Raw genomic sequence first — 24,527 nt, forward strand, 5'->3', positions numbered from 1 at the left:
CTTTTTATGGACTTTGCTGGAGCCAGGATTGCAAGGCAGTTACTAACATGCCATTTTATGTTGGCTTATCCCCTTTATCAAGATATACTCTGCCTTAGCCAAGAAAGATTCTCCAGAGGGCATTCGTGCCCAGTCCACTAAGTCCATAACTGCTATTATGCCTCTCACCAGGGGCTGTCCTGTAGCTGACATCATACTTTTTCAACTCACTACCGAGTTATAGCTCAAGCGCACAGTGACAAATACTTTCCAAAGGCAGTACTGCACGATTTTCTTAGGTAATCGCCATAATTTAGTCTCACCTCCTGAAGGGTATTCTTTGGAACTCATTCTTAGGAAGTTGCAGAAAGAAGATCGATCCTTCACAAGAAAAAGTTACTTCCCTTCAGTTAACAATTGTTCTGGTGGATAAATAATTTTGCTGCAGATTCTTCACTTCTCCAGTATTAGGTGTGTCTTTCATAGATTCACATGCTTGAATATTCCCCGTCGTCGAAGTGGGAGTCCCACGGTACATAAAATAGTAGTAAAAAAAATATATATATATATATATATATATATATATATATATATATATATATATATATATATATATATATATATATATATATATATATATATATATATATATATATATATATATATATATAATATATATATATATATATATATATATATATATATATATATATATATATATATATATATATATATATTCAACACGTTGCCTCCCACGAAGCCCTAGGAGGCGAGTTCGCACCCAATATGGGCGGGCCGAATGAGGGTGGTGTAATTAAAGCTTGGTGGGACATACCACAGTGCCGATTTAAAGCAACGGATTCCCGTGAACAAGGCTCATGCTGAAACGCGTAGGGAAGTGCTTTTTGGTCCGTGCATCCAGAAAATAAAAGGATTTTGCCAAATGTTTGTGTGCGAACTCGCCTCCTAGGGCTTCGTGGGAGGCAACGTGTTGACAATATATATATATATGTACATATAGAAAATTATATATAATTATACATATACATAAGATGTAAGACATATAAAATATATATAAATATAACAGAAAGTTAAAAGTACCATAGAACTGAAAACAGGCCCATAGAAGCCTAAAATGGAGAAATCACTTTAGTAACATCACAGTCATTATAATGGTCCACATTCCAGCCAATCAGGCAACAGCACCCTCTAGAACCTTCTCCTCAGAAGCTCAAGCCCTCAGATTTTCTACCGCAACAAAATTATTTGAGTCTGCAGAAGACGACTGATGACGGTTCCTACGTCAATGAGGTATTTTGTCCTGCTAACAGTCCATCTGAACTTAATATAAAGTGCCAGGAAGAAGATGACGAGTATGATGAGGAAGGAGGTGCTCTTTTTCCTGTTCAGGATGCTCGCTTTGAGGCACCACATGAACAACGTATGACGCAAATACCGTCTTCTCTGGTGACCAACTTGCAGAACATGTTGGATGATTACAATCGCAGGTTCCCTCCATCTGCGCCTACCTCACCAAGTCCTCATCCTGCAGCGCCAACACCGGTACATGCAGAAATACCGCAGTCGCCAGCCCATCCGCAGCCAGATACTGATGACGACGCGGATGTCCATCAAGACACTGATCAAGATGACGTCCTCGCGGACTGGGATGATTATAGAGCTCAAACGCCATCTACCCCACCGACATCGCCTTTGTCTTCTCCGCCGGTGGACATTGGAAGTTTTCATAACTTAATGGTGCGTGCTGCCAAGCGCTTCCATTTAACGTTAGAGATGCAACAAACGGATTGCTTCCTCTACGACTTCAAAGATCAGCCTCTTAAACAGACTCATACCATCCCAATCATTGACTTTATTTGGCAGGAAGGCCTTACACTTATGGCACGACCAAACTCCATCCCGGCTGTATTACCACGCCTGGACAAGAAGTACAAGGCGCCTTCAGACTCTCCAGTATGCCCTGTCTCTCATCCCAAGGCGGACTCCGTTGTTACTCAGGCTGCCCAGAAACGTTCGAGGAATCCAGCCACTCCTCTAACCTCTCCTCCAGACCAAGAGGGACGCCGGTTGGATTCTATCGGCAAGAGGTTTACCACCATGGCTGTCACAACGGTCAGAGCGGCTAACTCCCGGGCCATCCTTGGGAGATATGACCGCCAAATGTGGTCTGAGATTGCGGCTTTGATTAACCAGCTCCCAGATTCTGTCCGCACCGAGGCCCAGACGATAGTCCAGGAGGGAAAAAAGACCTCTGCAGAGATTATAGATTGTGCTGTTGACATCTCGTCAACAGGATTCAGACAACTTGCTGGAGCTGCCGTTTAACGACGCCAGGGCTGGCTCAAATCAACAGCTTTTCGGCCCGAGGTGCAGGCGAGAATTCTGGACTTGCCATATGATGGGGACTCACTTTTTGGCAAGCATGTTGATGGCGCTCTTGAATCCATTAAAAAGGACTCAGATACTGCTCGTGCCTTAGGAAGCCTCCAGTACAGGAAGCGGCCCTTTCGAGGAGCACGTGGCAGAGGTAGCTCTTCCAATTTTCGTGGCTCCTCCCAGTATCGCTCCTATGGTGACAACAAACAAAGGTACAGCTATCAATCTCAGAATCGCCAGTCCGATTCAAGACCTTATCGGAGGAAACCTAATTACAGAGGAGGAAACACCTCCAAAAAACAGTGACTTTCCCGACAAGTGTTCCCCGAATCTGAAAATTGGAGGTCAACTGGTCTCGTATCACCTCGGATCGTTGAGTCCTGGATGTCATCTCGAAAGGACATGTTCTCGAGTTTACAAAATTTCCACCCAGCCGTCGACCTTCTGGTCCCCCACCACCTCATTTAAAAGATCCGTTGGCTCCAGTCAAGATCATGATACAAAAAGGGGCTGTCGAACTGGTCCCTCGAGCACAACAGGGAAGGGGCTTTTATTCCCGCTTCTTTTTAATCAAGAAGAAATCGGGAGAATGGCGCCCCATTCTGGACTTACGAGCCCTCAACAAATTCATCAAATCACAAACTTTCCGAATGTTGACCCTCCTGGAAATTTTGCAATACTTCAATCCGGGAGAGTTCCTCTCCACTATCGACCTACAAGATGCACATTTCCATGTGCCAATACATCTCAAACACAGGAAATATCTTCGCTTCACTGTCGGATCGAAGCACTTCCAGTTCAAGGTGTTGCCTTTCGGCCTTCGATCAGTGCCGAGAGTCTTCACGAAGATCATGGCTACAGTCGCGGCTTTCCTGCGCCTGCAAGGCGTTCAATTTTATCCTTATCTAGACGATTGTCTAATAAAAGCCCAGACACATCATGAAGCAAGACCGCATACCCAGACCTGTCTGTCACTATTTCACGCCTTAGGCCTTTCCGTGAATCAGGAGAAGTCTCATCTTCGCCCATCACAACAGAGAATCTTTTTAGGAGCCTTAATAGATTCTCATCTGGCACAGTTGTTCGTGTCCCAGGAGCGACAACTTCGCATCCTCAGGATGGTCGCTTTCCTCAAACCAAAAAAGTCAGTTTCTGTCCGAATCCTGAAATCTTTTCTGGGCATGGCCTCCTCTTGCATACATCTGATCCCACACTGCAGACTTCACATGAGTCACACAGGAGGAGGTGGACAAACAATGGAGACAGGTTTCGGGGTCGTTCAACGACAAACTCTACCTGACCCCCCGCATTCAAACAGCTTTGGAATGGTGGGCTCACCTTCCGAATATCGCCGTGGGGCGGCCTTTCCAAGAAACACCTCCTTCGCTCACCCTCACAACGGATGCTTCCTTAGAGGGTTGGGGGGGCACACCTAGAAGGCATGTCAGTCAAGGGCAACTGGACGACAGCTCAACAGAGATGGCATATAAATCGTCTAGAACTCTTGGCCATCTTCCTTGCCCTGAAGTCCTTCCGGATACTGATCCAGGGCCAATCACTGCTGGTGCGGACAGACAACACCACCAGCATGCACTACCTCAACAAGCAGGGAGGTACGAGGTCTCTCCTGCTTTCCAAACAGGCGCAAGAAATCTGGACTTGGGCAATCCAACATCAAGTTCACCTGACAGCAGTCCACGTGCCGGGCGTCTCCAACACCCTCGCCGACTGTCCAGCAGATCTCTGGCAGACAACCACGAATGGGAACTTCACCAACCCATTCTGGACTACATCTTTCGCCAGTGGGGCCAATCACAGCTGGATCTGTTTGCGACTTCAACCAATCGCAAATGCCGATGCTTCGCAAGTCGGCATCCCCACAGAGAGTCGAGCGGGAATGCATTTTCGAACAACTGGTCGAACAAATTAGTCTACGCTTTTCCCCCGCTCCCTCTCATCCCGCGTCTGCTGCACAGGATGAAGCTTCAACCATGTCATTCTGATTGCGCCCAGGTGGCCACGTCGCCCGTGGTTCTCGGACCTCCTTCTTTTGTCCATGTGCGACCCAATACCACTTCATCCACTGGCCCCACCTGCTCACCATGAACCAAGGCCGCATTTGCCATCCGGATCCGGCGTAACTCCAACTGCACGCCTGGAACCTGAATACAATGAATTTGCAAGTCTAAATATTGCTCCGGAGTGCAGGGATGTGCTGACTCATGCACGCGCTCCCTCCACCATTAAAACATATCAACTGAAATGGAAACCGTTTTGTGTCTGGTGCCACAAAGAAACTCTTGATCCAATGCACGCTAAGCCGGAGCAAATCCTGCCTTTTTTCCTATCTTTAGCAAAATCAGGACTTTCTCATTCCACTCTTAAAGTCTTTTTGGCAGCGATTTCCCGCTTTCGTCATGATGGCACCACATCTCTGTATTCCTCTCGATCATTCGACAGTTTTTTAAAGGCCTCTTTCGACTGTATCCGCCAATTCGTCGTCCTCCGGCTCCATGGCGCTTGAATCTGGTTTTATCTCAACTCCTATTACCTCCTTTTGAGCCAATCCATTCAGCAGATTTGAAATTTCTCACGTGGAAGGTTGGCAGGTAGCCATGTGTTCCAGAACCTGACAGAGTACCCAGGGTTAGCTACTAACTAGAGGTATTTTGCGCTCGGACTTTATTTGTACATTTCGTAGTGTCAACTGTTTGCAGGTTTTCCTTCGTGGTATTACAAGCGTTCAGGTCCGTCCACTTGCACTGAGGGTCTAAAAGTACAGTGTATACAGACGAGTTCAGTGTGTGGCACAGACAACTGAAAATAAAACAGTAGCAAAATGAGAAGAATCCAGTGTGGAGGCGGTGAGGCTGAACCCAGGGCCCGCAGAGGAAGGAATATGTTTTTTTAGACAAGCGCTGATTTGGAGTTACGTGACTAGTTACAAATATTAAAAGTACAACATTTACAAACTGAGTACAGTGAATGATACAAAGGAGACGTGAGAAGATTTGAAACTCTGGGAAGAGTAGGGAAATGGTGTTGAGTTTCCAGTCATGGCGGTAGTGTTCGAACGGTGGTGCTGGTCAGGGGCATCAGCTCACTGAAGAACTAGGGCAGTGAAAAATTCCAGAGCTTTTTAAGAAGCTAGGCCGTCAAAAACGTCATCAAGTTCCCCTGGGTTTTGCACCGGGCCAATCGGAATTATGCATTTGGTGGGTGTGTCACCCGAAGATTTCGACTGCTGTAAAACTCCAGTGTAAAATATACGGGAATTTTTGCATAAACACTGAATTACTGGGACATGGGAATAGTTGGGATTTTAACGAGACACTGGTAACGAAGGCCCTAGTGTCCTTCAGGATTGGAACAGGGGAAAACGTGTTATTACAATTTTAAAAATAATTATCACCAGCTGGGGGCTGAGATTTGCCAGTGTATCTTTAAACTAGCATTTGCAATGCAATAGGTCTCGCTTTTACACGACTTTAAGCTATTAACATTGTAAATGACAATGCCTTTTATTTTGTTTTCAAAAACCAAAACGTAAATAGCTCAAAATCTCGTAAATGCGAGACCTATTGCATAGCAAATGCTTTTTTTTTTTTTTTTTTTTTTTTTTTTTTGCAACTGCACTCAAAATCCATTTTCCTCTAAAATTCGTCTCGTGCTTAGCAAAACTCCGCCTTCAAGCACCTAAACTTTCTGCATGGGAAGGATGAGGGCATGCACTTTCATAGCTCATCACAGAAAGGCTCCCATAGTTCACACGTTTACATTTGACTCCGCGTTCGAGTGAGGGAAGCACCTCTCAGCTGCGGCATTTCGTCCAGGTTTGATTTACCCATTCCATTTTGGTACTTGTAGTCCTGCAGTGTGTAACGGTATGACCTTAAGAAAGATGGGATAAATCGCTTTACTGTATGGTGCTTGCCGCTGGTGTAAAACCGGTCTGCAAAGCAGATGTGTACCCCCTCACCCTCTTCCGGCTGCAGATTTCTCAATGCCACCGGCGCAATTATGTTTCATTCCTGGGTGGCGGGCATTTTATTTTGCTAATTATTTTAAAGTTGTACATTTCTGATTGCACTTCAAATTAAACAAAATCCTACAGCTGTTAAGTAGTCCTGTGCCTTGCGTGACACTTCCAGCCTGTGCTGACATTTACCTTACACTTCCAATGGTAGGATGCAAACTACACAACCCAAAATGCAAAGTTGTTGATTTAATAGCTAGAACTCGCTGATGGCTTCACCGCCCCCTCCCCCCAAAGATAGGACTACAGCTCCCAGAATCCAACAGATGGGGAATTGAAATTCCAGGTCTAGGACATAATGTGCCAGTAAAATGGACTCAAATGTCTGGTTACCCCTCCCTATATCGACTAGTGAGGTGTTACAATAGTGCAGCCAATACCCCTCCCGAGTCCCCCAAACCTTCCACCCCATCACATCACCTACCCTCTACACAATTAACAGCTGAGCTGCATGTGGCTCATCGAGAATGTGGCGTAACGGCCAGAGCTGCCGCCGTTGGTACTGCGAAAGGAGGTTCCAGTCTCCGCTCCGGCTCAATATCCTGTGATACTGGCCAAATCACTTCATCTCCCTGTGCCTACCGAAATCGAATGTGTCCGTGTGTACTGTAACTGACGCTAATGTAAAGCGCTCCCAATACCTTCTGGTCGAGTTTGCACTACATAAAACTGAAAAAGTAAAAACACTAAGAAAAGTAATGAAAACAGAGTTTTCCCAACCCCCATCAAACCGCCATGACTGGTTCAATGTGCCAGCAGCAGTGACGAAATGTAGAACCGCGTTTATAATGGGTAAAGCTGGACCACAAACGGAGCTGGCCTTTAGTCAGGGAGTGCTCTGGGTGAAACACACTTGGCGCCCCATCCCCAACCCCTACACTCATTTTCTTTAATTGTCTATGTGTCCCAGGTCGAAGTGAGGCTTCTTGCAGACTGCCCTGCGCCACTCTGGAGGTTGGCGCCCTGAGCCCAGCTCACATATGCTAAAGTTTGGCCCTGCCTACAAGCCCCAAAATGCAACGCTCGTTTGGCAGTAAAGCATTGACTGACTGGCGTGGGTGCACGGGCATGGGTGCACTTGACCTTTAAGACTCTGTTAGGCCAGTGGTCACCTCATCCTTCAGCTAATCGTCGATCTTCAACCCGAAGTGTGCGCTAAACTTAACACCTAGAGGCAAATCCTTTTGCAGGGAGAGCTACACAAACCACGCTGATACAGTAAATGAATGGGGCCGATGCAAATTAAGCCAGAATGTTGAGTCTGTGAAGACGAATCCTTTTGCAGGGAGTAACATATGGCCTGCTAGGAATTTGTAAAAAATAATCTTATGTCTATGATTGAAGGAGATAGGGCGTGTCGGCCTGCAGTGGGTATACCATACCTCATCAGTAAAAGGGCGGACCAAAATCGGCCTCCCAAGAAGTTTGAACCTTGGATTGTTGGCCCAGAATAAGGTTTAAACTAGTGTGGCATCATTTGGAAATTGGTCCGTTCCCATCCATGTCAAACATCAGCAACGTCAGTGGTAGAAATTTGTCGGGTAGGTTTAGATCTGCGCTCGTAATGCGCTCTGGAGGCGGTGGGGTATAAAGTGATCCCTGTAAGAGGCATTTTGAAACCTTATGCCTTCCGTTCTGCAGAATACATGTCAGTCAGGAAAAGGATCCCCAAAGGCGTGTTAGTCCTCTTTTGACAATATATGTTGGACTAAGTGTTCGTGTGTGGTGGGAGCCAGGGATTGTCAGCTAGGGGAATCACAGGGGAATTTAACCACCGACCGTCAAGCTGGTCTCTTCCAGGCCCAGCTAGCCGTCGATAGTGTCTGTATTTTGTGCGGGTCGAACGGAAGGCCTGCCGGTAATAATGTTTTCAGTGGTGTTGGGGCTGCAAGATCCATTTCTGTCAGTGCAAATAACATAACATAACGTGTAATTGTAAGCGCACATTCACCCAAGGGTATCTTGGCGCTGAATAACATGTTTAGTGCTGCAGGAGGAGCACATGTCTTTTTTCAGTGGACGGACTTGGGTTCTTTTAACTTGCATTTCATAATAAAAAAGTGTTAAACACAAGGAGAAAATTATGATAGAAAAGGACTTCTTGAATATAGCACCCGCGCAAATTCAAAATAAAAAGACCTTGTTGGCGTTTCAAAATATACATTCCCACAAAGTAATTTTTCTTTTTTTCTTTTTGTCGGGTTCATTGGGCGCCAGAGAGCCAGACATTTCCAGTCAGGATGGTCTGTATGTTACTTGGGAGAGGAGGGGGAAGTGCTGTGAATAGGCGCCCTCGGAATGCCTGTGCGCCGTGGCTCATCTGCTTCACAGCCCTCGTGAAGACTTTTCTTATCTGCTTGATAAATAAACAAGCAGATAAGAAAAGTCTTCACAACAGCCGTGAAGCACAAAGAGAAAAAAAACACTTGCCATCTGTTTTTATTCAGCCACTTATATTTGCGTCTGGGCTGAGTGAAAACAGATGCGCTTGTCACGATGGGCAGCATCACAAAACTGCAAGGGCGTCAACAAAAGTGACAGCCAGCAAACCAAAAGCACGGAAAAAACTTTACTCATAACCTACGCCAATTGCAAACGGTCGAGACACAGGGGTGTGGATTACAGCTCCCCTTCTTAGAGTGTTTACTATAGCCCTCGCAGGGCGGGGAGCGCATGCACGCTCCAACGCCAGGCGAGACCTAAAAAGCATTCCAAGCGCTGCATGCTGCTTCCAACCGCGGCGGATTCATTGCTGGCAGCTTGACTTTTGCTGTTCTCCCTCACCGGGGGCTGTTTGGAGGCATCACACCGTGTGTCTGTACAGTGCTCCCAAGGAATGTGCCCGAGCCAGCACTGCTATTTTGCCCTGATGTTGTCAAAAAACACGCTGCCCAAGGTCAGGCACTTCCTTTGCATTGTAGAACAAAACACGGAACCAAGCGGGGTTAAACAGAGAACCGGTGAGGAACTGAAGGTTTAAGTTGTGCATCTCCTCCCGTACCGGCTCCTAGAAGAGGCACCACAAAGGAGCCGGGGGAGGGAAGGAAGGGGTGGGCCGTGGGGTAGGAGGCTTTAACAAGCGTGGCCAGGAAACGAAAAGCACAAAAGTCAGTGAAAGCTAATTAGAACAAGCTGTTGGCATTGCGAGAATAATATAGTGCCCAGCTAGTGTAACGCCGCAAGTGAAAGATCCAGACCGGGTGGGCGAGGCCATAGGTGGACAGAGCTGTAACAAGGAGGGACTAAGAAGCCTCCTTTTCAATCGTGAGCCAGCGTTTAGCATGGAGGATGACGCCAGCGAATCAAAAAGATGGGCGGGTCTTCAAGTGCCCTTCTGAAAGTGTATTGATCACAATAAGCCTCACAGAGCGAGAAGTGCATGCGCGCTCCAGCGCTAGGTCTGCGAGACCTAAAAATGGCACTTATAACTGCTGTATGTGAGATGAAAGTTGCAGTGATTCTGACCTTGTGGAACTTGTGGAACATCGGTGTGCCTAATGTTCCCAGTTTGGCTATAGACTCTACAGACTTGTTACCTGTGAATATCATTTTTTCAGTGATGTTGATGTAGTCTTTTTATGTTTTTTAAGCTCTCTAAAATTCCCTGCCTACCATATTGCACCTTGATTATCTTGCTTAATGACTGATTTGATGATTAACCTTCTCTGATCGATACACCTTGTTTAACTGAATTCACCCACTTTTCATTTTCTCTTTTCTGTCTCAAGGTCAAGCTCCATCTCAGATGTTTCTGCTATTGTTTCCAACTCCTCAACAATTCCCATCAGCTCAAACCCCAGTGCCTTCCATACACTGCATGGCAGACTGGCAGCCAGCACAGCACATGCCACGCATACTCTGTCTACTAATACGCTTCAAGGTATCGTACTTCCTTTATTTGAAGATGGGAGAAGATGACATGATCTTTGTGGAGATTCCTGAATGGGTTTAAGCATGGGTGGGGTTGAGGAGGTGATGTTTCTTTGTGCTCTGTCTCAGAGGATTGGTGTGTATGCCAAACACGGAGAGTGGATAAATGTGTAAGTAGCAATATCAGATGTGTACCAGTTTCCTAGACGGATGCATTGACTAGGTATGGGTGGAGCTAGTGATTATTTATAAATGCGGTTTTGTTTTTTAACCCTTTTTTATGTATTGTTTATAATGTAGTGTAGTTCCTATATTCCCAATAGGCTCTGCGCATTGGAATAATATATTCAGCAGTGTAGACGTAGGACTGAGGTTATCAAGGTCTCTACTGACTATATTAGACTTAAGTTTTTGCCAGCTAGCTCAGAGGTCACTAGAAACTTTCTCGAATAAACGAGGAGGAGTTTAACCTCCCTGGATAGACAAGAAGGGATTAGCTTCTGACAACCATATAACATGACAACTTTGCTCCCTCAGAATAAGAGTGTATCTCTAGAGTCGTGTGAAAACAATAGACAGCTATTTCACTCAGTCAAGTGTGCATACTTAGTTTCACCAGAGTGCAGAGAAAAGAGAGACGGGCGTTTTCAATAAAAGGTTGTTATTTATTGAGCAGTCTTCTTTCTCATGCAAGAGAAATGAATTCCCACAATTGCAATACTCATAGTAAAGTAAAGTGCATACAGTAAAAGGAGGATTAAGAAATAATACTGTAAAAGCATTGATATGGTTTCTTAGCCATAAGATACTTTAAAATAGATAAAATATATACATACTTATATACATTGACTAACGTACTCAACTGGTGCTTCTAAATACGCCTACCCCGGTGTACCTGATAGAGATCGGGGGTCACCTGACCAATAATTTCACCATATATTTTTCGGGCCCATAAATTTCAATTTACCATATACATTAATCAGGCGACCTCACAAATCTACCATCAGCAACCCTGATTCCTTCCTATTGTATTCTAGTGTACCCGACTTACCATCCACCGTCACGGGTACCTAATGACCACGATAGATCAGGGAGCTAGCTGTAAAAGAAAGGCAGGCAAAATACAAATCCAACTTCATGAACTTTGATTTTCATAAAATGACCACGGACAACTGAGAAGTTTTAAAGGTTTTATCTAGAAATCAGTATCTGCGAGTATTAGGCTTACAGTTAAAAGGCAATCAATAATCAAGATAACAAAAAGCACGTAACCATACAAAAAAAGTGTAAGGGCAATCATTTAAATTTGTAAATAGAGTGACAGGGAACACGCTAAGTAGACTTAAACTGAAACTCAAGAATGGACATCTATAAATGAGCAAGCTTATTTGCATGTACTAAAATTATGCTATTAGGACATATTTCATGAAGGAGAATTTAGAAATATATACACCTATAGAAAGGGTAAAAAGGTAGAAACCGCTATAATTCTAACGTTATATCATTAACTGTAGTTTTCAGGAGAGAAATATAAAACACATCTAATTCATAAACAGTACGGGGAAGAATTGTGCTCTAAAAAGGTAAGGTAACATAGAAACATACTATGAGAATAAAATGCAATAGGGTTTCATATGGTAGACTGCGGAAAGCATGGAAAATATAACATGTGCAAAGGTATGTCTTTATTGAAGCAAAGACAGAAAATAGAAAGGTGCAGTATAGAGTTCTCAGCCCTATCTATATATTTCCCTAGAATGGTGTGGAAACCAACCCTGGCCACGGATCAGTCAAGGACAGGAAATACCCCAAGTAATAGCAGTCATCAATGAGACAGCAGGTGCAGAATGGACACCCCAGGACAGGACAGGAAACCCAGATTAGGATCAGGACAGGACCACCAAGGCACGACCAGCACCCGCAGTTCGGAAGCAACGCCTGCGCTCCACCCTCTCTTCAGCTATCAGTCAGGACCCCGATTGGGTTAGCGAACTCCTCAGCAAAGTGCTCCGCCAGCACTTAAGGTTTAGTAAAACCTTAAAAGTCTATGGTCAATTTCGGACAGAGTGCTCCGCAGCGCTCTGTAAATTCAGTCACCTATTGAGTGCGTGGGGTCAGTGACAGGTCAGCTATTCAGACAAGTCGGACAAATTCTATAGCTAAACCTAGGCTAGATATACTGTTTTCGGGTCAGTGTACCACCCCCCAATGTTGCAAAGTGTCAGAATCCACAATTTCGATTGGTCCCAAAGTAGGCTAGGTTAACACACCAATCAGAACAGACTACTGCAAGCCTAAATCTACATTCTTGGGTACCGCCTAGCAAGATTGGGGTTCCCATGAGAAGTCGCACTGAATACAATAGGAAGAATACATTGTTAATAATGTAACACATTTTCGGCTTCTCTGGCTGGGTGAAGGTGCATCTTCCCAGGCACATCTTGGCAGCGACTTTCTCTTGGCGCTGTGTCAATGCCACCTCGCTACTTCTGATTCTGCGCAGTACTGCACTCCAACATCGACTCCCAAGCACCCCATCACCCCTCCGTACCGAGGATACATGAAAAGTAAGCGAAAACAAATTAAAACATAGAAATAAATGAATCAACTACATAACATGATTGTGAATTTATGAATTATCAGTATGAAAATATACTATGCAATTATTTATTAGTGCAATACACAATAACACGAGAGCATCTGCACAAGCTTCATCATATTATTACACAAGCAGCCATCTTGTGGCTATTACGCATGCGCACCCTTTCCCTCCAAAATCACAACTATGTCACGTCACGTGAGTGTGACTAACGCATGCGCAGAAGTAATATCGTAAACGGCGGCCATTTTAAAGACACAAATTAATCGTATTAGTAAAACACATAGGCAAGCATCCCTAAGATACATGTATATAGTAAAAATAAAGAAAATTAGTAAGACGTACGATTGGATTACAGAGTTATACATGAATCGAGGTTCTTGATTTCAGCAAGTCGCGTAATGTGCGAAATCTTGCTTCATCAAGTAGCAGTTTAAGTTAAGTTGGTTTTGCCAAGAATCTGACTCAAGAATTCTCTTTAAGGATTTAGTCAGCTCCGTACCTGGGTATTAGAAAGCAGGAGGTCTTGTATCTCTCTCTCAGAACTCGATATCCCAGTAACCCACGAAGGTATCTGGAAACACCGGAGCTGGATTTCTCGGCAGGAGAAAAGACAGCGTCTCTCTCAGTGCGTCAAAGAGGAGGGGCAGCGTCCGTGGGCTCTCGCATCAGCTGGGCTCTCGGGCAAGTAGATAGCTGCTCTGCTCCAAAACCACCACCGTGTGTTTGCTTAAGGCAACGTTGGTATATTTGTACCTGAAAGGTGCCGAGTTTGACGTAAGGTTGGACATAAGACGTCAATAAAGATGTCACTAAGAACTGGCCGTTCTTAGAGTGCTCACAGGAGTTCTAGGACGAAATCAAAACAAAAGCAATGGGGAATTCCCAGGTTGCTGGAGGTTTGTTTTGTTTACAGAACTCGTTGTACTTGCTAGGAGCCTGGGGAAGTAGCCTTGCTTAATTTGGACAGCATGGGCTATGACTAAATATGGATATGATTCTTATGCCTTTATAAGGATATTATTGATTATAACCACAGAAGGGCATAAATCAGGACTATCGAATTTAGGGTCCTAGATAGAACTACAACACCCACTCCCCGATCTAATGTCCCTCATTACTTAAAACTAAGCAATAGGAAACATATAATGATGCATGTGTTTTCCAATCCACCCCAAAATACATAAAGTTGCATATTGAAATGGTATAAGGTAATACACGAAAATAAGTAATGGTACTGTACGTTTTTCAAGCAGTGGTATCATTCAGTTAAAAAATGCATATATATATATCAGCTGAATGAATTGCGAAAATTTACACATAAAATGGCTCTTAATACAGAAAAGAAGGTCGAGACCATTCCATCACATAATAATACAAATTCTGTACATATGCTAGAGGCTGAGGTAAAATGTTGTCTCTAGAGTTCCTAAAAATAGAAGCTCTGTTCTCTAAGAATAGTTCTACTTTACATGTGCCAGAAAAAGGTAAATATTTTGGAAGTGGAAAAAAAAATAATTTCGCTTCAGGGGAAAAAATTGTTCCAAATACTTTCTGTAGCTTTTGTTTATCAAAGCTGAGGGCCGAATTCAGAGTTCAGGGAACGCTGTGTGCTCGTTGCTTAAAAAGTTATTCTTTCTGTTCAGGGGAGAACATCATTTCAGACACTCGCAAAAAATTGGTCTACGGCTTCAGGTGAAAGTTCGACCAAGTTTGCAAAATGCTGCAACAGTGCAGTCGTGAGAATGATTGCTATCATCGATGTCAGGATCAGCAAGGCTCACAGAAGGTCGTACCTGGGTGATGTTGCTCTCATCTCGTACTTCACTACCCCCTAATCGTAGTGGTGAAGTCTCAACGAATGCCGTCATCAGAATTGGTAGCCGCTGGGGACAACACGATGCATGAGCCGTTACAGGACTTAGCAAAGTATCTGTATCCAATGGTACTGCTGATGGTAGTGTAAGACAGACGTCCAACACGCATTCTTCTCCGCATAGCATACATCGAAGCACATGTAAGATGCAATTCTGCCAGATGGGTCTGAATGAAAGAAACCAGGTCATATTCAGATCTTTTAGCCGGGCTAATCCAAGGACTTTAGTTATGCGGTCCCGATAGCGTATTGCTAGGATCGTTTCTTCCATCGTTGCTGGAGTCTTGTCTGCGATTTGGCTTGCCATATCGGAGCAGAAGTATCAAAAATAAAAGGCCTGCTACGAGTCCCAATAGAAGTGGTAGGCCGCCAAAGACAGAATGGACAAAATTAGGAAAAATGCCCAGAACTGTTTCGAAGGGTGTTAACAGTCCCGAAAAAATGGTCTTAAATATATGTGGGATACCACTGGTATCTGACATATTTAGAATTTGGCTTAGCATTTCTACGAAATGCACGGGGCAATTTGTTGATAAAAGGGTATGTATCTCTGCCGTTGTCCTTGCAACTTGCAGATCATATGTTTCTTTTGATGATGTTAAGGGCACAGTTGTCTGTAACAGAACAGACTTTATTCTGCTTAAAGTATCAATTCGAATAGAAGAGATATTCAAAGAAGGCCACATTTTTGCCTCCATGTCTGGAGTGCTGTTTGGATACAATACTTGCATACAGCAAGTGACCATGGAACTAACGCTCACAAGATAAGCTATTCCTGGCACCATGCCACAACAGCTGTGGTCCACTATTAGAATGTAACTCCCGTTAGATAGTCGTCTAAAGAATGGCTCTGTTAGTGTTGCAGGTGTGCCATGCTGGTGACATGAAAGGTTATTTGAAGTCCCCTCACAGGCCCCATGCAGGTTAATACCTTGACACAGAAGTATACCGCTTAGTGATTGTTTACAATTTTTTCCACTAAGAAATACATTCTGTTTCTTTTCACTGTAACATGTGTGTGTATAAGGTAATTTCCATGATGACTTAATGTACCCTTTACCCAACCTTTCATACTGGCCCGCTGGTATATACTCTTGGCAGTATTTAAATTGGAAAGTTGTTATCGGAATTGTGATTATTCCGTGTATTATCCATTCAATGACAGGTCTTTCTGACATTGTCAATGGTAATCTCTCAAGTTTTTCAATGCTCAGAATCGTATAGTCTGCTCTTTTTTGTGCCAAACTGATTTGTGTATCAGTAAGGTTAAAGATAGAGAATAATGACGTTGTGTTGATTAAACGCCAGGGCACGTAACCTGAACGCAGATTTTGCAACGTCCAGCCAAGCTGTACAATAGAACGTAATTGGGACTGACCGTGTTGTAACATTAGTAGAGGACACAATACTGTCCAGTGAATATATTCTGGAGGACAGAGTCATTAACCCATTGTCCACAACAGAAAATGATTTTTCCAAATTAATACGATCAATTTCTTGTATTTTGTCTGCTGTTTTAATTTGCATCACTTTCCAAGCTTCGTTGTAAGTAGCGTATATACCGGCCGCTATGACACGTTTTGGACGCTGTTTGCGTGGTCCAAATATGAAATCACGCAAGTCAGCACCGTCTTTAAGTAAAGTCAAGTGTTGCTTAATTTCAGCCAGTGTAGATGTCTGTAGCCATTCGAGGCAGAGTTTCCCTACACTGTATGTTGTGACTATCCCTGGATGTTGTCTCTGGGAGTATCTTGGGTCTGGCCTGGTCATTTTTAACCCCTGTGTTTTGTTCAGGAATCTATTTTGACAGTTATTTGTGTCTGTGGGCCAGATCAACCATTTTTTCCAATCAGGATGTGTTCTGTTTTGGTTAAAAATATGGGATACGTCTATCTCAACATCTGTAGTGCTATTACTGTCAGGTGTTGGCTTTGGAATAGACGGTTTGTTTAAGTCTTTAATTTTGGCTAGGCCAAGACAGGTTGTCTGTTGAATGGTGTCCTTCAAGAATATAATTTGTTCTGGGATCATGCAGGCTCTAAATAATGCTTCTAAACCTTGGACCTGCCAATCTTTGGTATCCCAGATGGTTTTTGTTTCAATGTTGTTTTTCCAGAAATCAAAACCAAATGTAATCATTTTTTCATAAAATGTTTCCGAATAGATTAATTTAGTATTTGTCAGCATTGTTTTCATTCCTGTCTTATTTAACATTTTGAAATAAAACGTGTCTGCATCACTTGTGTTAAATCCTGAGAAGTACGGGAATTTCTCATAAAATGTTTTTGAACTACCTTTCGGTGGAGTTGCACAATGTTCCCATTGATTATAATTAAAAACATTTCTAGGTTGAGCAGATTTATGCAAATAGTGATGTGCAAAGTGGTTGTAGCAATACATTTCTTCATAATTTGATGAACCCTGTAAATAATCATGTTCTGTAAATTTTGCTGACATTACTAAATCTGACATCATATCATTAATACTTTCAAAGTCCCAATCATCAGAGAATGTACTCGGTTTTACAAAGTCACTTAATGAAACCTTGAACTGGTGTGGATATTAGAGGTCGACCGGGCCATAGATTTCGTAATCCGTTTTGTCCCATGCTACCCCACCGGGTATTGGATTGGCTGTGACATTCACTGATGATGGTTCACTTTTCTCGATGTGGGATGACTTGTGTGGCTTTAGGACCAAATTGATGTTCTGACTTGCTGTGTCCATTGTACTGTATTTTCCCTCAATGAATTTTCCCAAACAAAGAACCATGATGAGCCAAAGCAGGAGGAAAAGTACACCTAACACAATCCAAAATTCAATCCATGGAGAAATCAGATAGGTTTCTTTGAGTTGATGAAAGAGTTCTGTTACTTTGTCTTTAAAAGTTTTTGGTGTTGGTTGTTCTTCAGGCTCGCTTGGATCCTCAGAAAAGTCATCAAAATTGATGAAGTAGCCAGAGGCATTTCTGTCAATTGTTGGAATTGCTTCCGGATTTTCAGTTGCTTTTGCATTTTTTGTTTCATTAGCATAATCTGCGGCTACATCGTTGTAGACAGGTGTTTCTTGACGAACTGTTGCAATTTGGGTTTCAAGAGGCACAAGTTCCATGGCATTGTTGCATAGTCCTTTTTTATTCACTGCAGGTTTATCAAATGTGATTAGTCTCTCAGTTTGAACCTCTTGTATTGTAGCAAGTTTTGGTACTCTGCTACTTCTTGGGAGTCCACTGGGCCTACTACTTATTATTGGCCACATGATTGTGGTTTTACCAGGTCGATGGATACAACTCGGTTCTCCTTTTTACCAGCAAGGGGCGGTAGTACAACTGATCTTGTTCCGCTGACAGCTAAGACAGGTACTGCTTTTCTCTAAGAAGGCCCAAATTCCTTCTTCACCGCGATCTTCTCTCTGACCCGATCCCCAATCTTTGGAATCCAGGCAGGCCTTGCTGGGACAGGTGGTTTATCTTCAGTGGCTGTTGGCTGCTGTTTTAACTTTACGTTGCTCAGGTTTTTTCTTGTTTCATTTAAGTCCTGTAAAATAGCCAAACGATCTTTGATATCGAAGCATTTTTCTTCTACCACTGAAGTCTGACTATCGAGGTCCTGAATATGCATTCTAGTCCCGAACAATAGTTCATACGGACTGAAACCTTTTAGAGAATTTCTTGGCAGATTATTAAGACTACGTTGGACACTTGTTAAATGTTGGACCCACCCATCACCCGAACCTAATACCCTCGCCGTTATAGATTGCTTTATGTCCCGTTTTTTTCTTTCCACAATCCCATTTCCCTCAGGATGGAAGGGACAAGAGTACCGCAATACAATGCCCATGCTGGTCATGGCCTCCTTATAAGCTCGAGAGCTAAAAGCAGGACCCTGGTCAGAATGTAGCATGCCAATTGCGTATGTGCCGATATGAACTCGCAAATCTTTTATAACAGTTCTGGCGTCAGCCGAGCGCTGGTGTCTATATTTTAAGTGAATCTAGTCTTAAACATAAATGGGACGCATTTTTCTTGCTGGATTTTGCATATAGATTGCCTTATGCCATCTATACGAAGAGCCATGGCAATACTCCGGCTGGTTCCCCACTGCGATCTCTGTTGCAGTTTGGATAGTTTATTGCAAATTTGTGTTGTTGCAGGCTCATTCCCGGCCACCAATATTCTGATTGTAATTGTTTCAGAGATTCATTAATCTTTTGGTGCCTTAGACCCAATCCCATATGTGCTTCTTGAATCAAGAAGATTCTCCTGTTCGTGTTTGGAATCACTCTATCCCCCACTCCAGGGATTCGAGCAAAAGGAACGGAGTTTGCATTGATTATGTATGTATAATTGAGTGGATAGTTCACGGGTAATGCTGCACAGTCGCCTTTTGAAGACGTTTTTACCGCCAGCATGGTTTCCCCGTCTATGTATTTTTCTGAACGCTTTTTTGTGGCTACGGAAGCCTATTTAGTTGCTTCCGCTGTGGCTGTTTCAGCCAATGAATTCCCTGCAACGTGAACGCCATCACGTTGATGACTCAGTGTATGTATCACGTGAGTCTTTTGTAGTTCCTTCTGCAAAAGAACTACCTGTTCCCAAAGCTTTTTATGCTTTATTGTGGCAACTGTGTCATCTTTGTAATCGTTTTGAACCCAGTTCTGCAAGTCATTATTGTAAGATTTGACGCAGTAATGCGAATCGCACACTATTAGTGTGGGGAATTCGCGATCGGCATTTTCAAGCGCCATCTTTAAAGATCTTATTTCAGCTCGCTGATTTGAACAGTTTCTGAGTGATTCAGTTTTGGTAATTAACGGTCTGAATTTACCCAAGCGCCAGCGACCTTTAACAATCGCGCACGCTGCGTTGTAGGATTTTTTCTCTACATCGTAATGTTGTGCAAATCTGTCCATGTAGATTACACATTTGTATTTTTCGAGAGGTAGAATGTCGATAGGCAGAGGATATTCTTCTTCATATTCTAGATTTTCTAGTTGTTTCATGTTCGGGTCAAAATAGTATTTCACGTCTTCTGCAGCAAGAGAATTTTCCTATTCGATCCATTTTGGATCTAATGCCACCTTAGTCAAATTGCGTGGGCTTGTTAATGCCTCAAAGGCTGATTCTGCTGCTAAAACAGTTATCCTTTTGCCTTGTGCTTGGGCTCTTTCTTTTGCTACAGCAGTTTGAACCGCATTTACAATGTTTTCCGTAAGACTGGATGTTTTTTCAGCTTGTGTGTACAGGTGTGATTTGTAAGCTATTGGTACCATTTCTCCCTCATTAGAGGTCAGGTACGTGAATCCGCATCTTCCTGGATTGACTCGGATTACAAGGTTGCGTATGTTTTCGCGTGTTTGTAATTTTGTTTTAGCTAACATGTCTGTTTGCAATGATCTCAAAATTTCTGTGTGTTTTTGAGTCCAATTGATTGGTTTGAAATCAGGTTTTATTAATTCATAGAGAGGTTTAACCCTCTCTGCATAATTTAGAATGTATGTTCTTCCGAAATTCAGGAAACCTAGTATTGATTGTAAGTTCTTCAGCGTTTTAGGTGCTTGGAGTACAGCGCACTTCTCTACGAAGTTGTCTGCTAGGCTTTTGCCTTCACTTGATAATTCATATCCTAAAAACAGGACCGTTAGATGGGCAATTCGTGACTTTTTAAAGTTGAATTTGTAACCCTCTGCTGCGAACCCAAGTATTATGGTGTTCACTCTTTTCAAGTGAGTCTCCAAGTCATCATCTGTTAGATAGATGTCATCGACATAAGATAATGCCTCATCATCATATATTTGTAGTAACTCTGTTACCCTTGCTGAGAATAATCCTGGGCTATTCTTGAATCCCTGTGGGAGTAGACAGAAATTTTTCTGTGACCCCATTATTGAGAAAGCGGTCAAATACCTGCTTTCAGGTGCAATGTTTTGACAAAAGAATCCATTAGAGATGTCTAATGTTGTTTTGTATTTTTTGCGCACAATGCTATTCATTAGTGCTGCACTGTGTGAGTTTTGTACTGCAAATGTCTTGCAACATGAGTTAAGGTGTCTGTAGTCCAAAACTAGACGATATGAATCGTCTGGCTTGGAGACAGGAAACAAAGGATTGTTCATTTGTGAGGTGCATGTTTCAATCACCCCCTGGTATTCAAGTTGATCTAAGATCTCCCTGACTTGCTTTTTAGCTTCTTGTTTAATTGGGTACTGCCTTTGTGCAGTTGGTTGACATTTTAACTAGATTTTGTGAGGAGGAGAGTCCTCATCCCATCCTACATGATTTTTATATAATGCAGGAGCTTGGGCTACTGCTCATTTTCTTGCATATGTGTATTTTTTATGAATTGGAATATGATTTGAGAAGGCAGGCATAATCATTTCTTCGCCATGAGGGCACTCCCTGACAAACTCTGGTGGCCAGTCTTTCTCAGCTAAAAGGATGTCATAGCCTTTGGAAAGTGTTAGACCTGACAGCCCTTTGGGTGGTCCCTCCTGTCATTTATTTATTTTTGTCCCCTTTTTGCCCCTCATAACCTTTCATTTTTATGTCCACTGGGAATTTTTGGCGTTGACCTGGGGGTTAGGTGCTCCTTGACCCCATGCTTCCTCACAGACCCAGAAATCCCTCCTTTTCTGAGCGAAAGCCTAGTTGCCTAAAATGGTGGACAGTTACTGCCATAACAGACACTTAGGGAGAGGGACCCATAGATTAACAAAGAGAATCTAGAACCTTCTGGCCTATTCCAGACATTTAGGGCTAAGGGTATAAAAGGCCAACTGTGGGGCAGCCATTTTGTCATACTGAGAGAGAGTCCGCTGGAGTGTTGGCTGTGGCTTAAGGTGGGGGTAGGATATTCAGAGGGTTGACCTCCTACTCTAGGGTTGCCTCCTTACTGCTTCACCACCCTCCTCCCTTGTAGCTACATACCTGACCCTGCCACGTTGTGTTCCTGATGACCCTGGACACCTGATGACCCTGGACACCTGACCCTGCCAAAGGAATGGGAGTGGTCGGGGAAGACTGGACTGAGCGGTAGTCTACACTGTTGTCCGGTGGGAGAGCCTTATTAGAAAACTCAGCGGGCGTTTTTCCCGAAAGGTGGAAGGACAGTAGCTGAGAATCCGAGCTCTTTTTCCCTTTCCCTTCTTTTATTTTCCTTTCGAACTAATGCCCTACTTGCTCCACACTGTACCCCATTGACCCCCTCTCACCTGAGGTAGAGACTGCCAAGTCGAGAACTGTTGCACTCACGAGGGAGTGGGGTGTTCAGTCCAGGAGGCTGGGGTAGTGCCGGCGGATAGCGTGGCCGTGAGATAGGAGTCGCCGCGATACTGCCCGGGCCTGGTGAGAGGAGCGTTAGACTCTGCGAGGAGAAGGCGCCAGTGGGAGGTCACATGCCGTCTCAGAACTGCGCAGGCTCAGCGAAGCGAACGCTAGTCCCGGAGAGGGGCGGAGCGGTGTCAGGAGGCCTGTTGTGACTGAGCAGGATCAGTCTAGGAGCCACTGGTCCTCGGCGCTTGGAGTCACTGATCCTCGGCGCTTGCCCTGAGGTGCCGCTTTTCCAGCGGACGGCGGAGGCAGCGCGCTGTGAGGAAACGAGTGTGGCGCGGTCGCCGATTCTTCTCAGCCCGGGCAGCCTTCCCACAGCGCCAGCTCTGTGACCGAGCGGCTGGACCTGTGGGCGAGGCCTGGTTGAGGTCGGACCGAGGCCTGCAAGAACTTCTGATTTCCCACCGCTGTCCGAGACATTGGCCACGATGGCCCAACATCTAAAGTAAGGAGTGAGCTGGGGGTAGCGAGAGAACTGGGACCCACCACCGAAGGTCCTGAAGGGTAGTTCCTTCCTTTCTTCCCAACTAGAGAATTGAGTAGCCAATCCGGGAAATCCTTGAGACACCTACAAGGGGGAAGAGCCCCTAAGCTTATCTGAAGGCTGTTCTTGACCGTGTGAGGCTTAACCCTTTTATTACAGGGGTGGAGGAGGAAGCCTTCTGTAAGGTCATTTTGGCAAGTAACTGTTGATCTGTAGTGAAGCAGGTGAAATAACTATTGCTCTTTCCACTAGGAAGTTACCAGAGAATGCTTGTATCTTTGTAGTTGACAGATTCTGTTCTGTGTTGTACCAAGATCTGATTTTCTAGGAGGTCAACTGTGCTAAGCCTGGAAAACTATTCTGCTTTAAGAGTCCAAGATTCATTGTGCATAACGTGCATCCTGGTTATTCAACTGGGAGCCCTTTTTCTTGCCCCTACCTAATGTAAACTGTGAAGTGATTGATCAAATCTTATCATTTGGGGGAATAAGTATATCACCAAATAGAATGTATGATGGAGCTCTAACCGTTACAAAGAAATTGATATAGAAATATTTGATGTAAACTGTAACCAAATTGACAGAGGAGATCAAGTAAAAGCAAAGCAAATTATTTTTATAAACCAGTACATATTTTCTTAGAAACTTGGTGTAGTGTCGTTTTTGAATGGAAGGATGCTGAGTTACTGTGAGGGTGTTACGCAAGCTTAACCTTGATGTCTTCGGATTAGTCCTTCCTACTCTGTGCCAGGAACCTCCCAGGTCCAACATAATTGGTGTCCAGCGGTGGGATGAGAACTGTGCTTGCGTCCACTCTATAGTAACCTAGTGTACTCCATAGGCCTACACCTGGAGTTTTCTCCTTGCGGACTCCCTAATTATATTTTTGTTTTCCAAATTTACTTCTGGTGTTGGGTGGAGGTAGCTTCTAAAGTGTCCTCTGAATTAATTCCTTCTAAGTGGCTGTCCCTGTCTCTCATTGGCAAAATGGAATTTGCTCTGGAAGAATTGGAGACCTATACTGTGGCCCAGCTTAGGGACTTTTGCCAAAATATGGGAGTGTTCTTTAAGCGTGGTGCTAAGAAGGGGGAACTTTAGACCAGCTTGAGGGCATGGTTGGCAGCGCACCCAGAGGGGAAAGAGGAGGAAGAGGAAACAGACAGAGACACTGTCATCGGGGTCGATGGATTGTTCCAACCTGAAATGGGGAACCTACTACCGGGTCCTAGGACATCTTCAAGGGAGGGCAGCAGTGTCTCAGCGAGAAGCTTGACTGAAGCCGAACTAGCGAATAGGAGGGAAAATCTCCGGGCACTACTTCTTTGCACGTTCCCCTTAGAGCAACCACTGTTTCTATCTAAAAACCTGCAAAAAAGATTATAATGTAAATAAACTCATGTTGTTTGCCTACAAAATTAAGTTTCTGCACATCCAATTCTTTTCGTTTTTTATCTAAATTGTCACATATATATATATATGTCTGTACCATTGCAAACATCTTATGTTTGAACATTGTTGTCCACAAGGAGCGAGAATTTACTTTAGCTCTTAAACTAAGAAAATACTGGAAATAACTTCACTCTTGTATACTGATTGGTTTGAGGACCATTTTTTTCTATATCGAACGCTACCCAGGTCCACAGGCTTGTTTGGGTTACCCCATATTTGTAATTGGCCAGGGACCTCGGCACTATGGACGACGAGGGCTGGCAGGAAGCATTGCAGAGCCCCAGGGAGATTGCAATACGCTCTAGGTTTAGATTAATTCAGCTGAAGATTCTACCCTCGCACACACCTATATACATGGGGCAGGATTCCGTCGGCAGTGTGGTTGGGGATGTCAGCAAGAGGGTACTTTTCTGCATATCCTATGGGAATGCCCTGAGATAGTCCGGTTCTGGACGAATGTTACTGTTATGTCTGAGGTGGTGGGGGAGACGGTTCCGCTGGAGTCGAAGTG

At 43.9% G+C, this 24,527-nt stretch overlaps 1 protein-coding gene across 12 annotated transcripts in view; it reads left to right on the plus strand.

Annotated features, from left to right (window-relative positions):
* KANSL3 (KAT8 regulatory NSL complex subunit 3) overlaps positions 1-24,527 on the plus strand; it is a 517,274-nt gene that overhangs the window by 314,967 nt on the left and 177,780 nt on the right. For all 12 annotated transcript variants that reach the window (XM_078666984.1, XM_078666988.1, XM_078666986.1 and 9 more), the window contains one exon: positions 10,141-10,292. In XM_078666984.1, coding sequence (XP_078523110.1) covers positions 10,141-10,292 — 152 coding nt within the window. The remainder of the gene's footprint in view (positions 1-10,140; positions 10,293-24,527) is intronic.

Source organism: Lissotriton helveticus, chromosome 11 (genome assembly GCF_964261635.1).
Source record: "Lissotriton helveticus chromosome 11, aLisHel1.1, whole genome shotgun sequence".
Classification (NCBI taxonomy): Eukaryota; Metazoa; Chordata; class Amphibia; order Caudata; family Salamandridae; genus Lissotriton; species Lissotriton helveticus.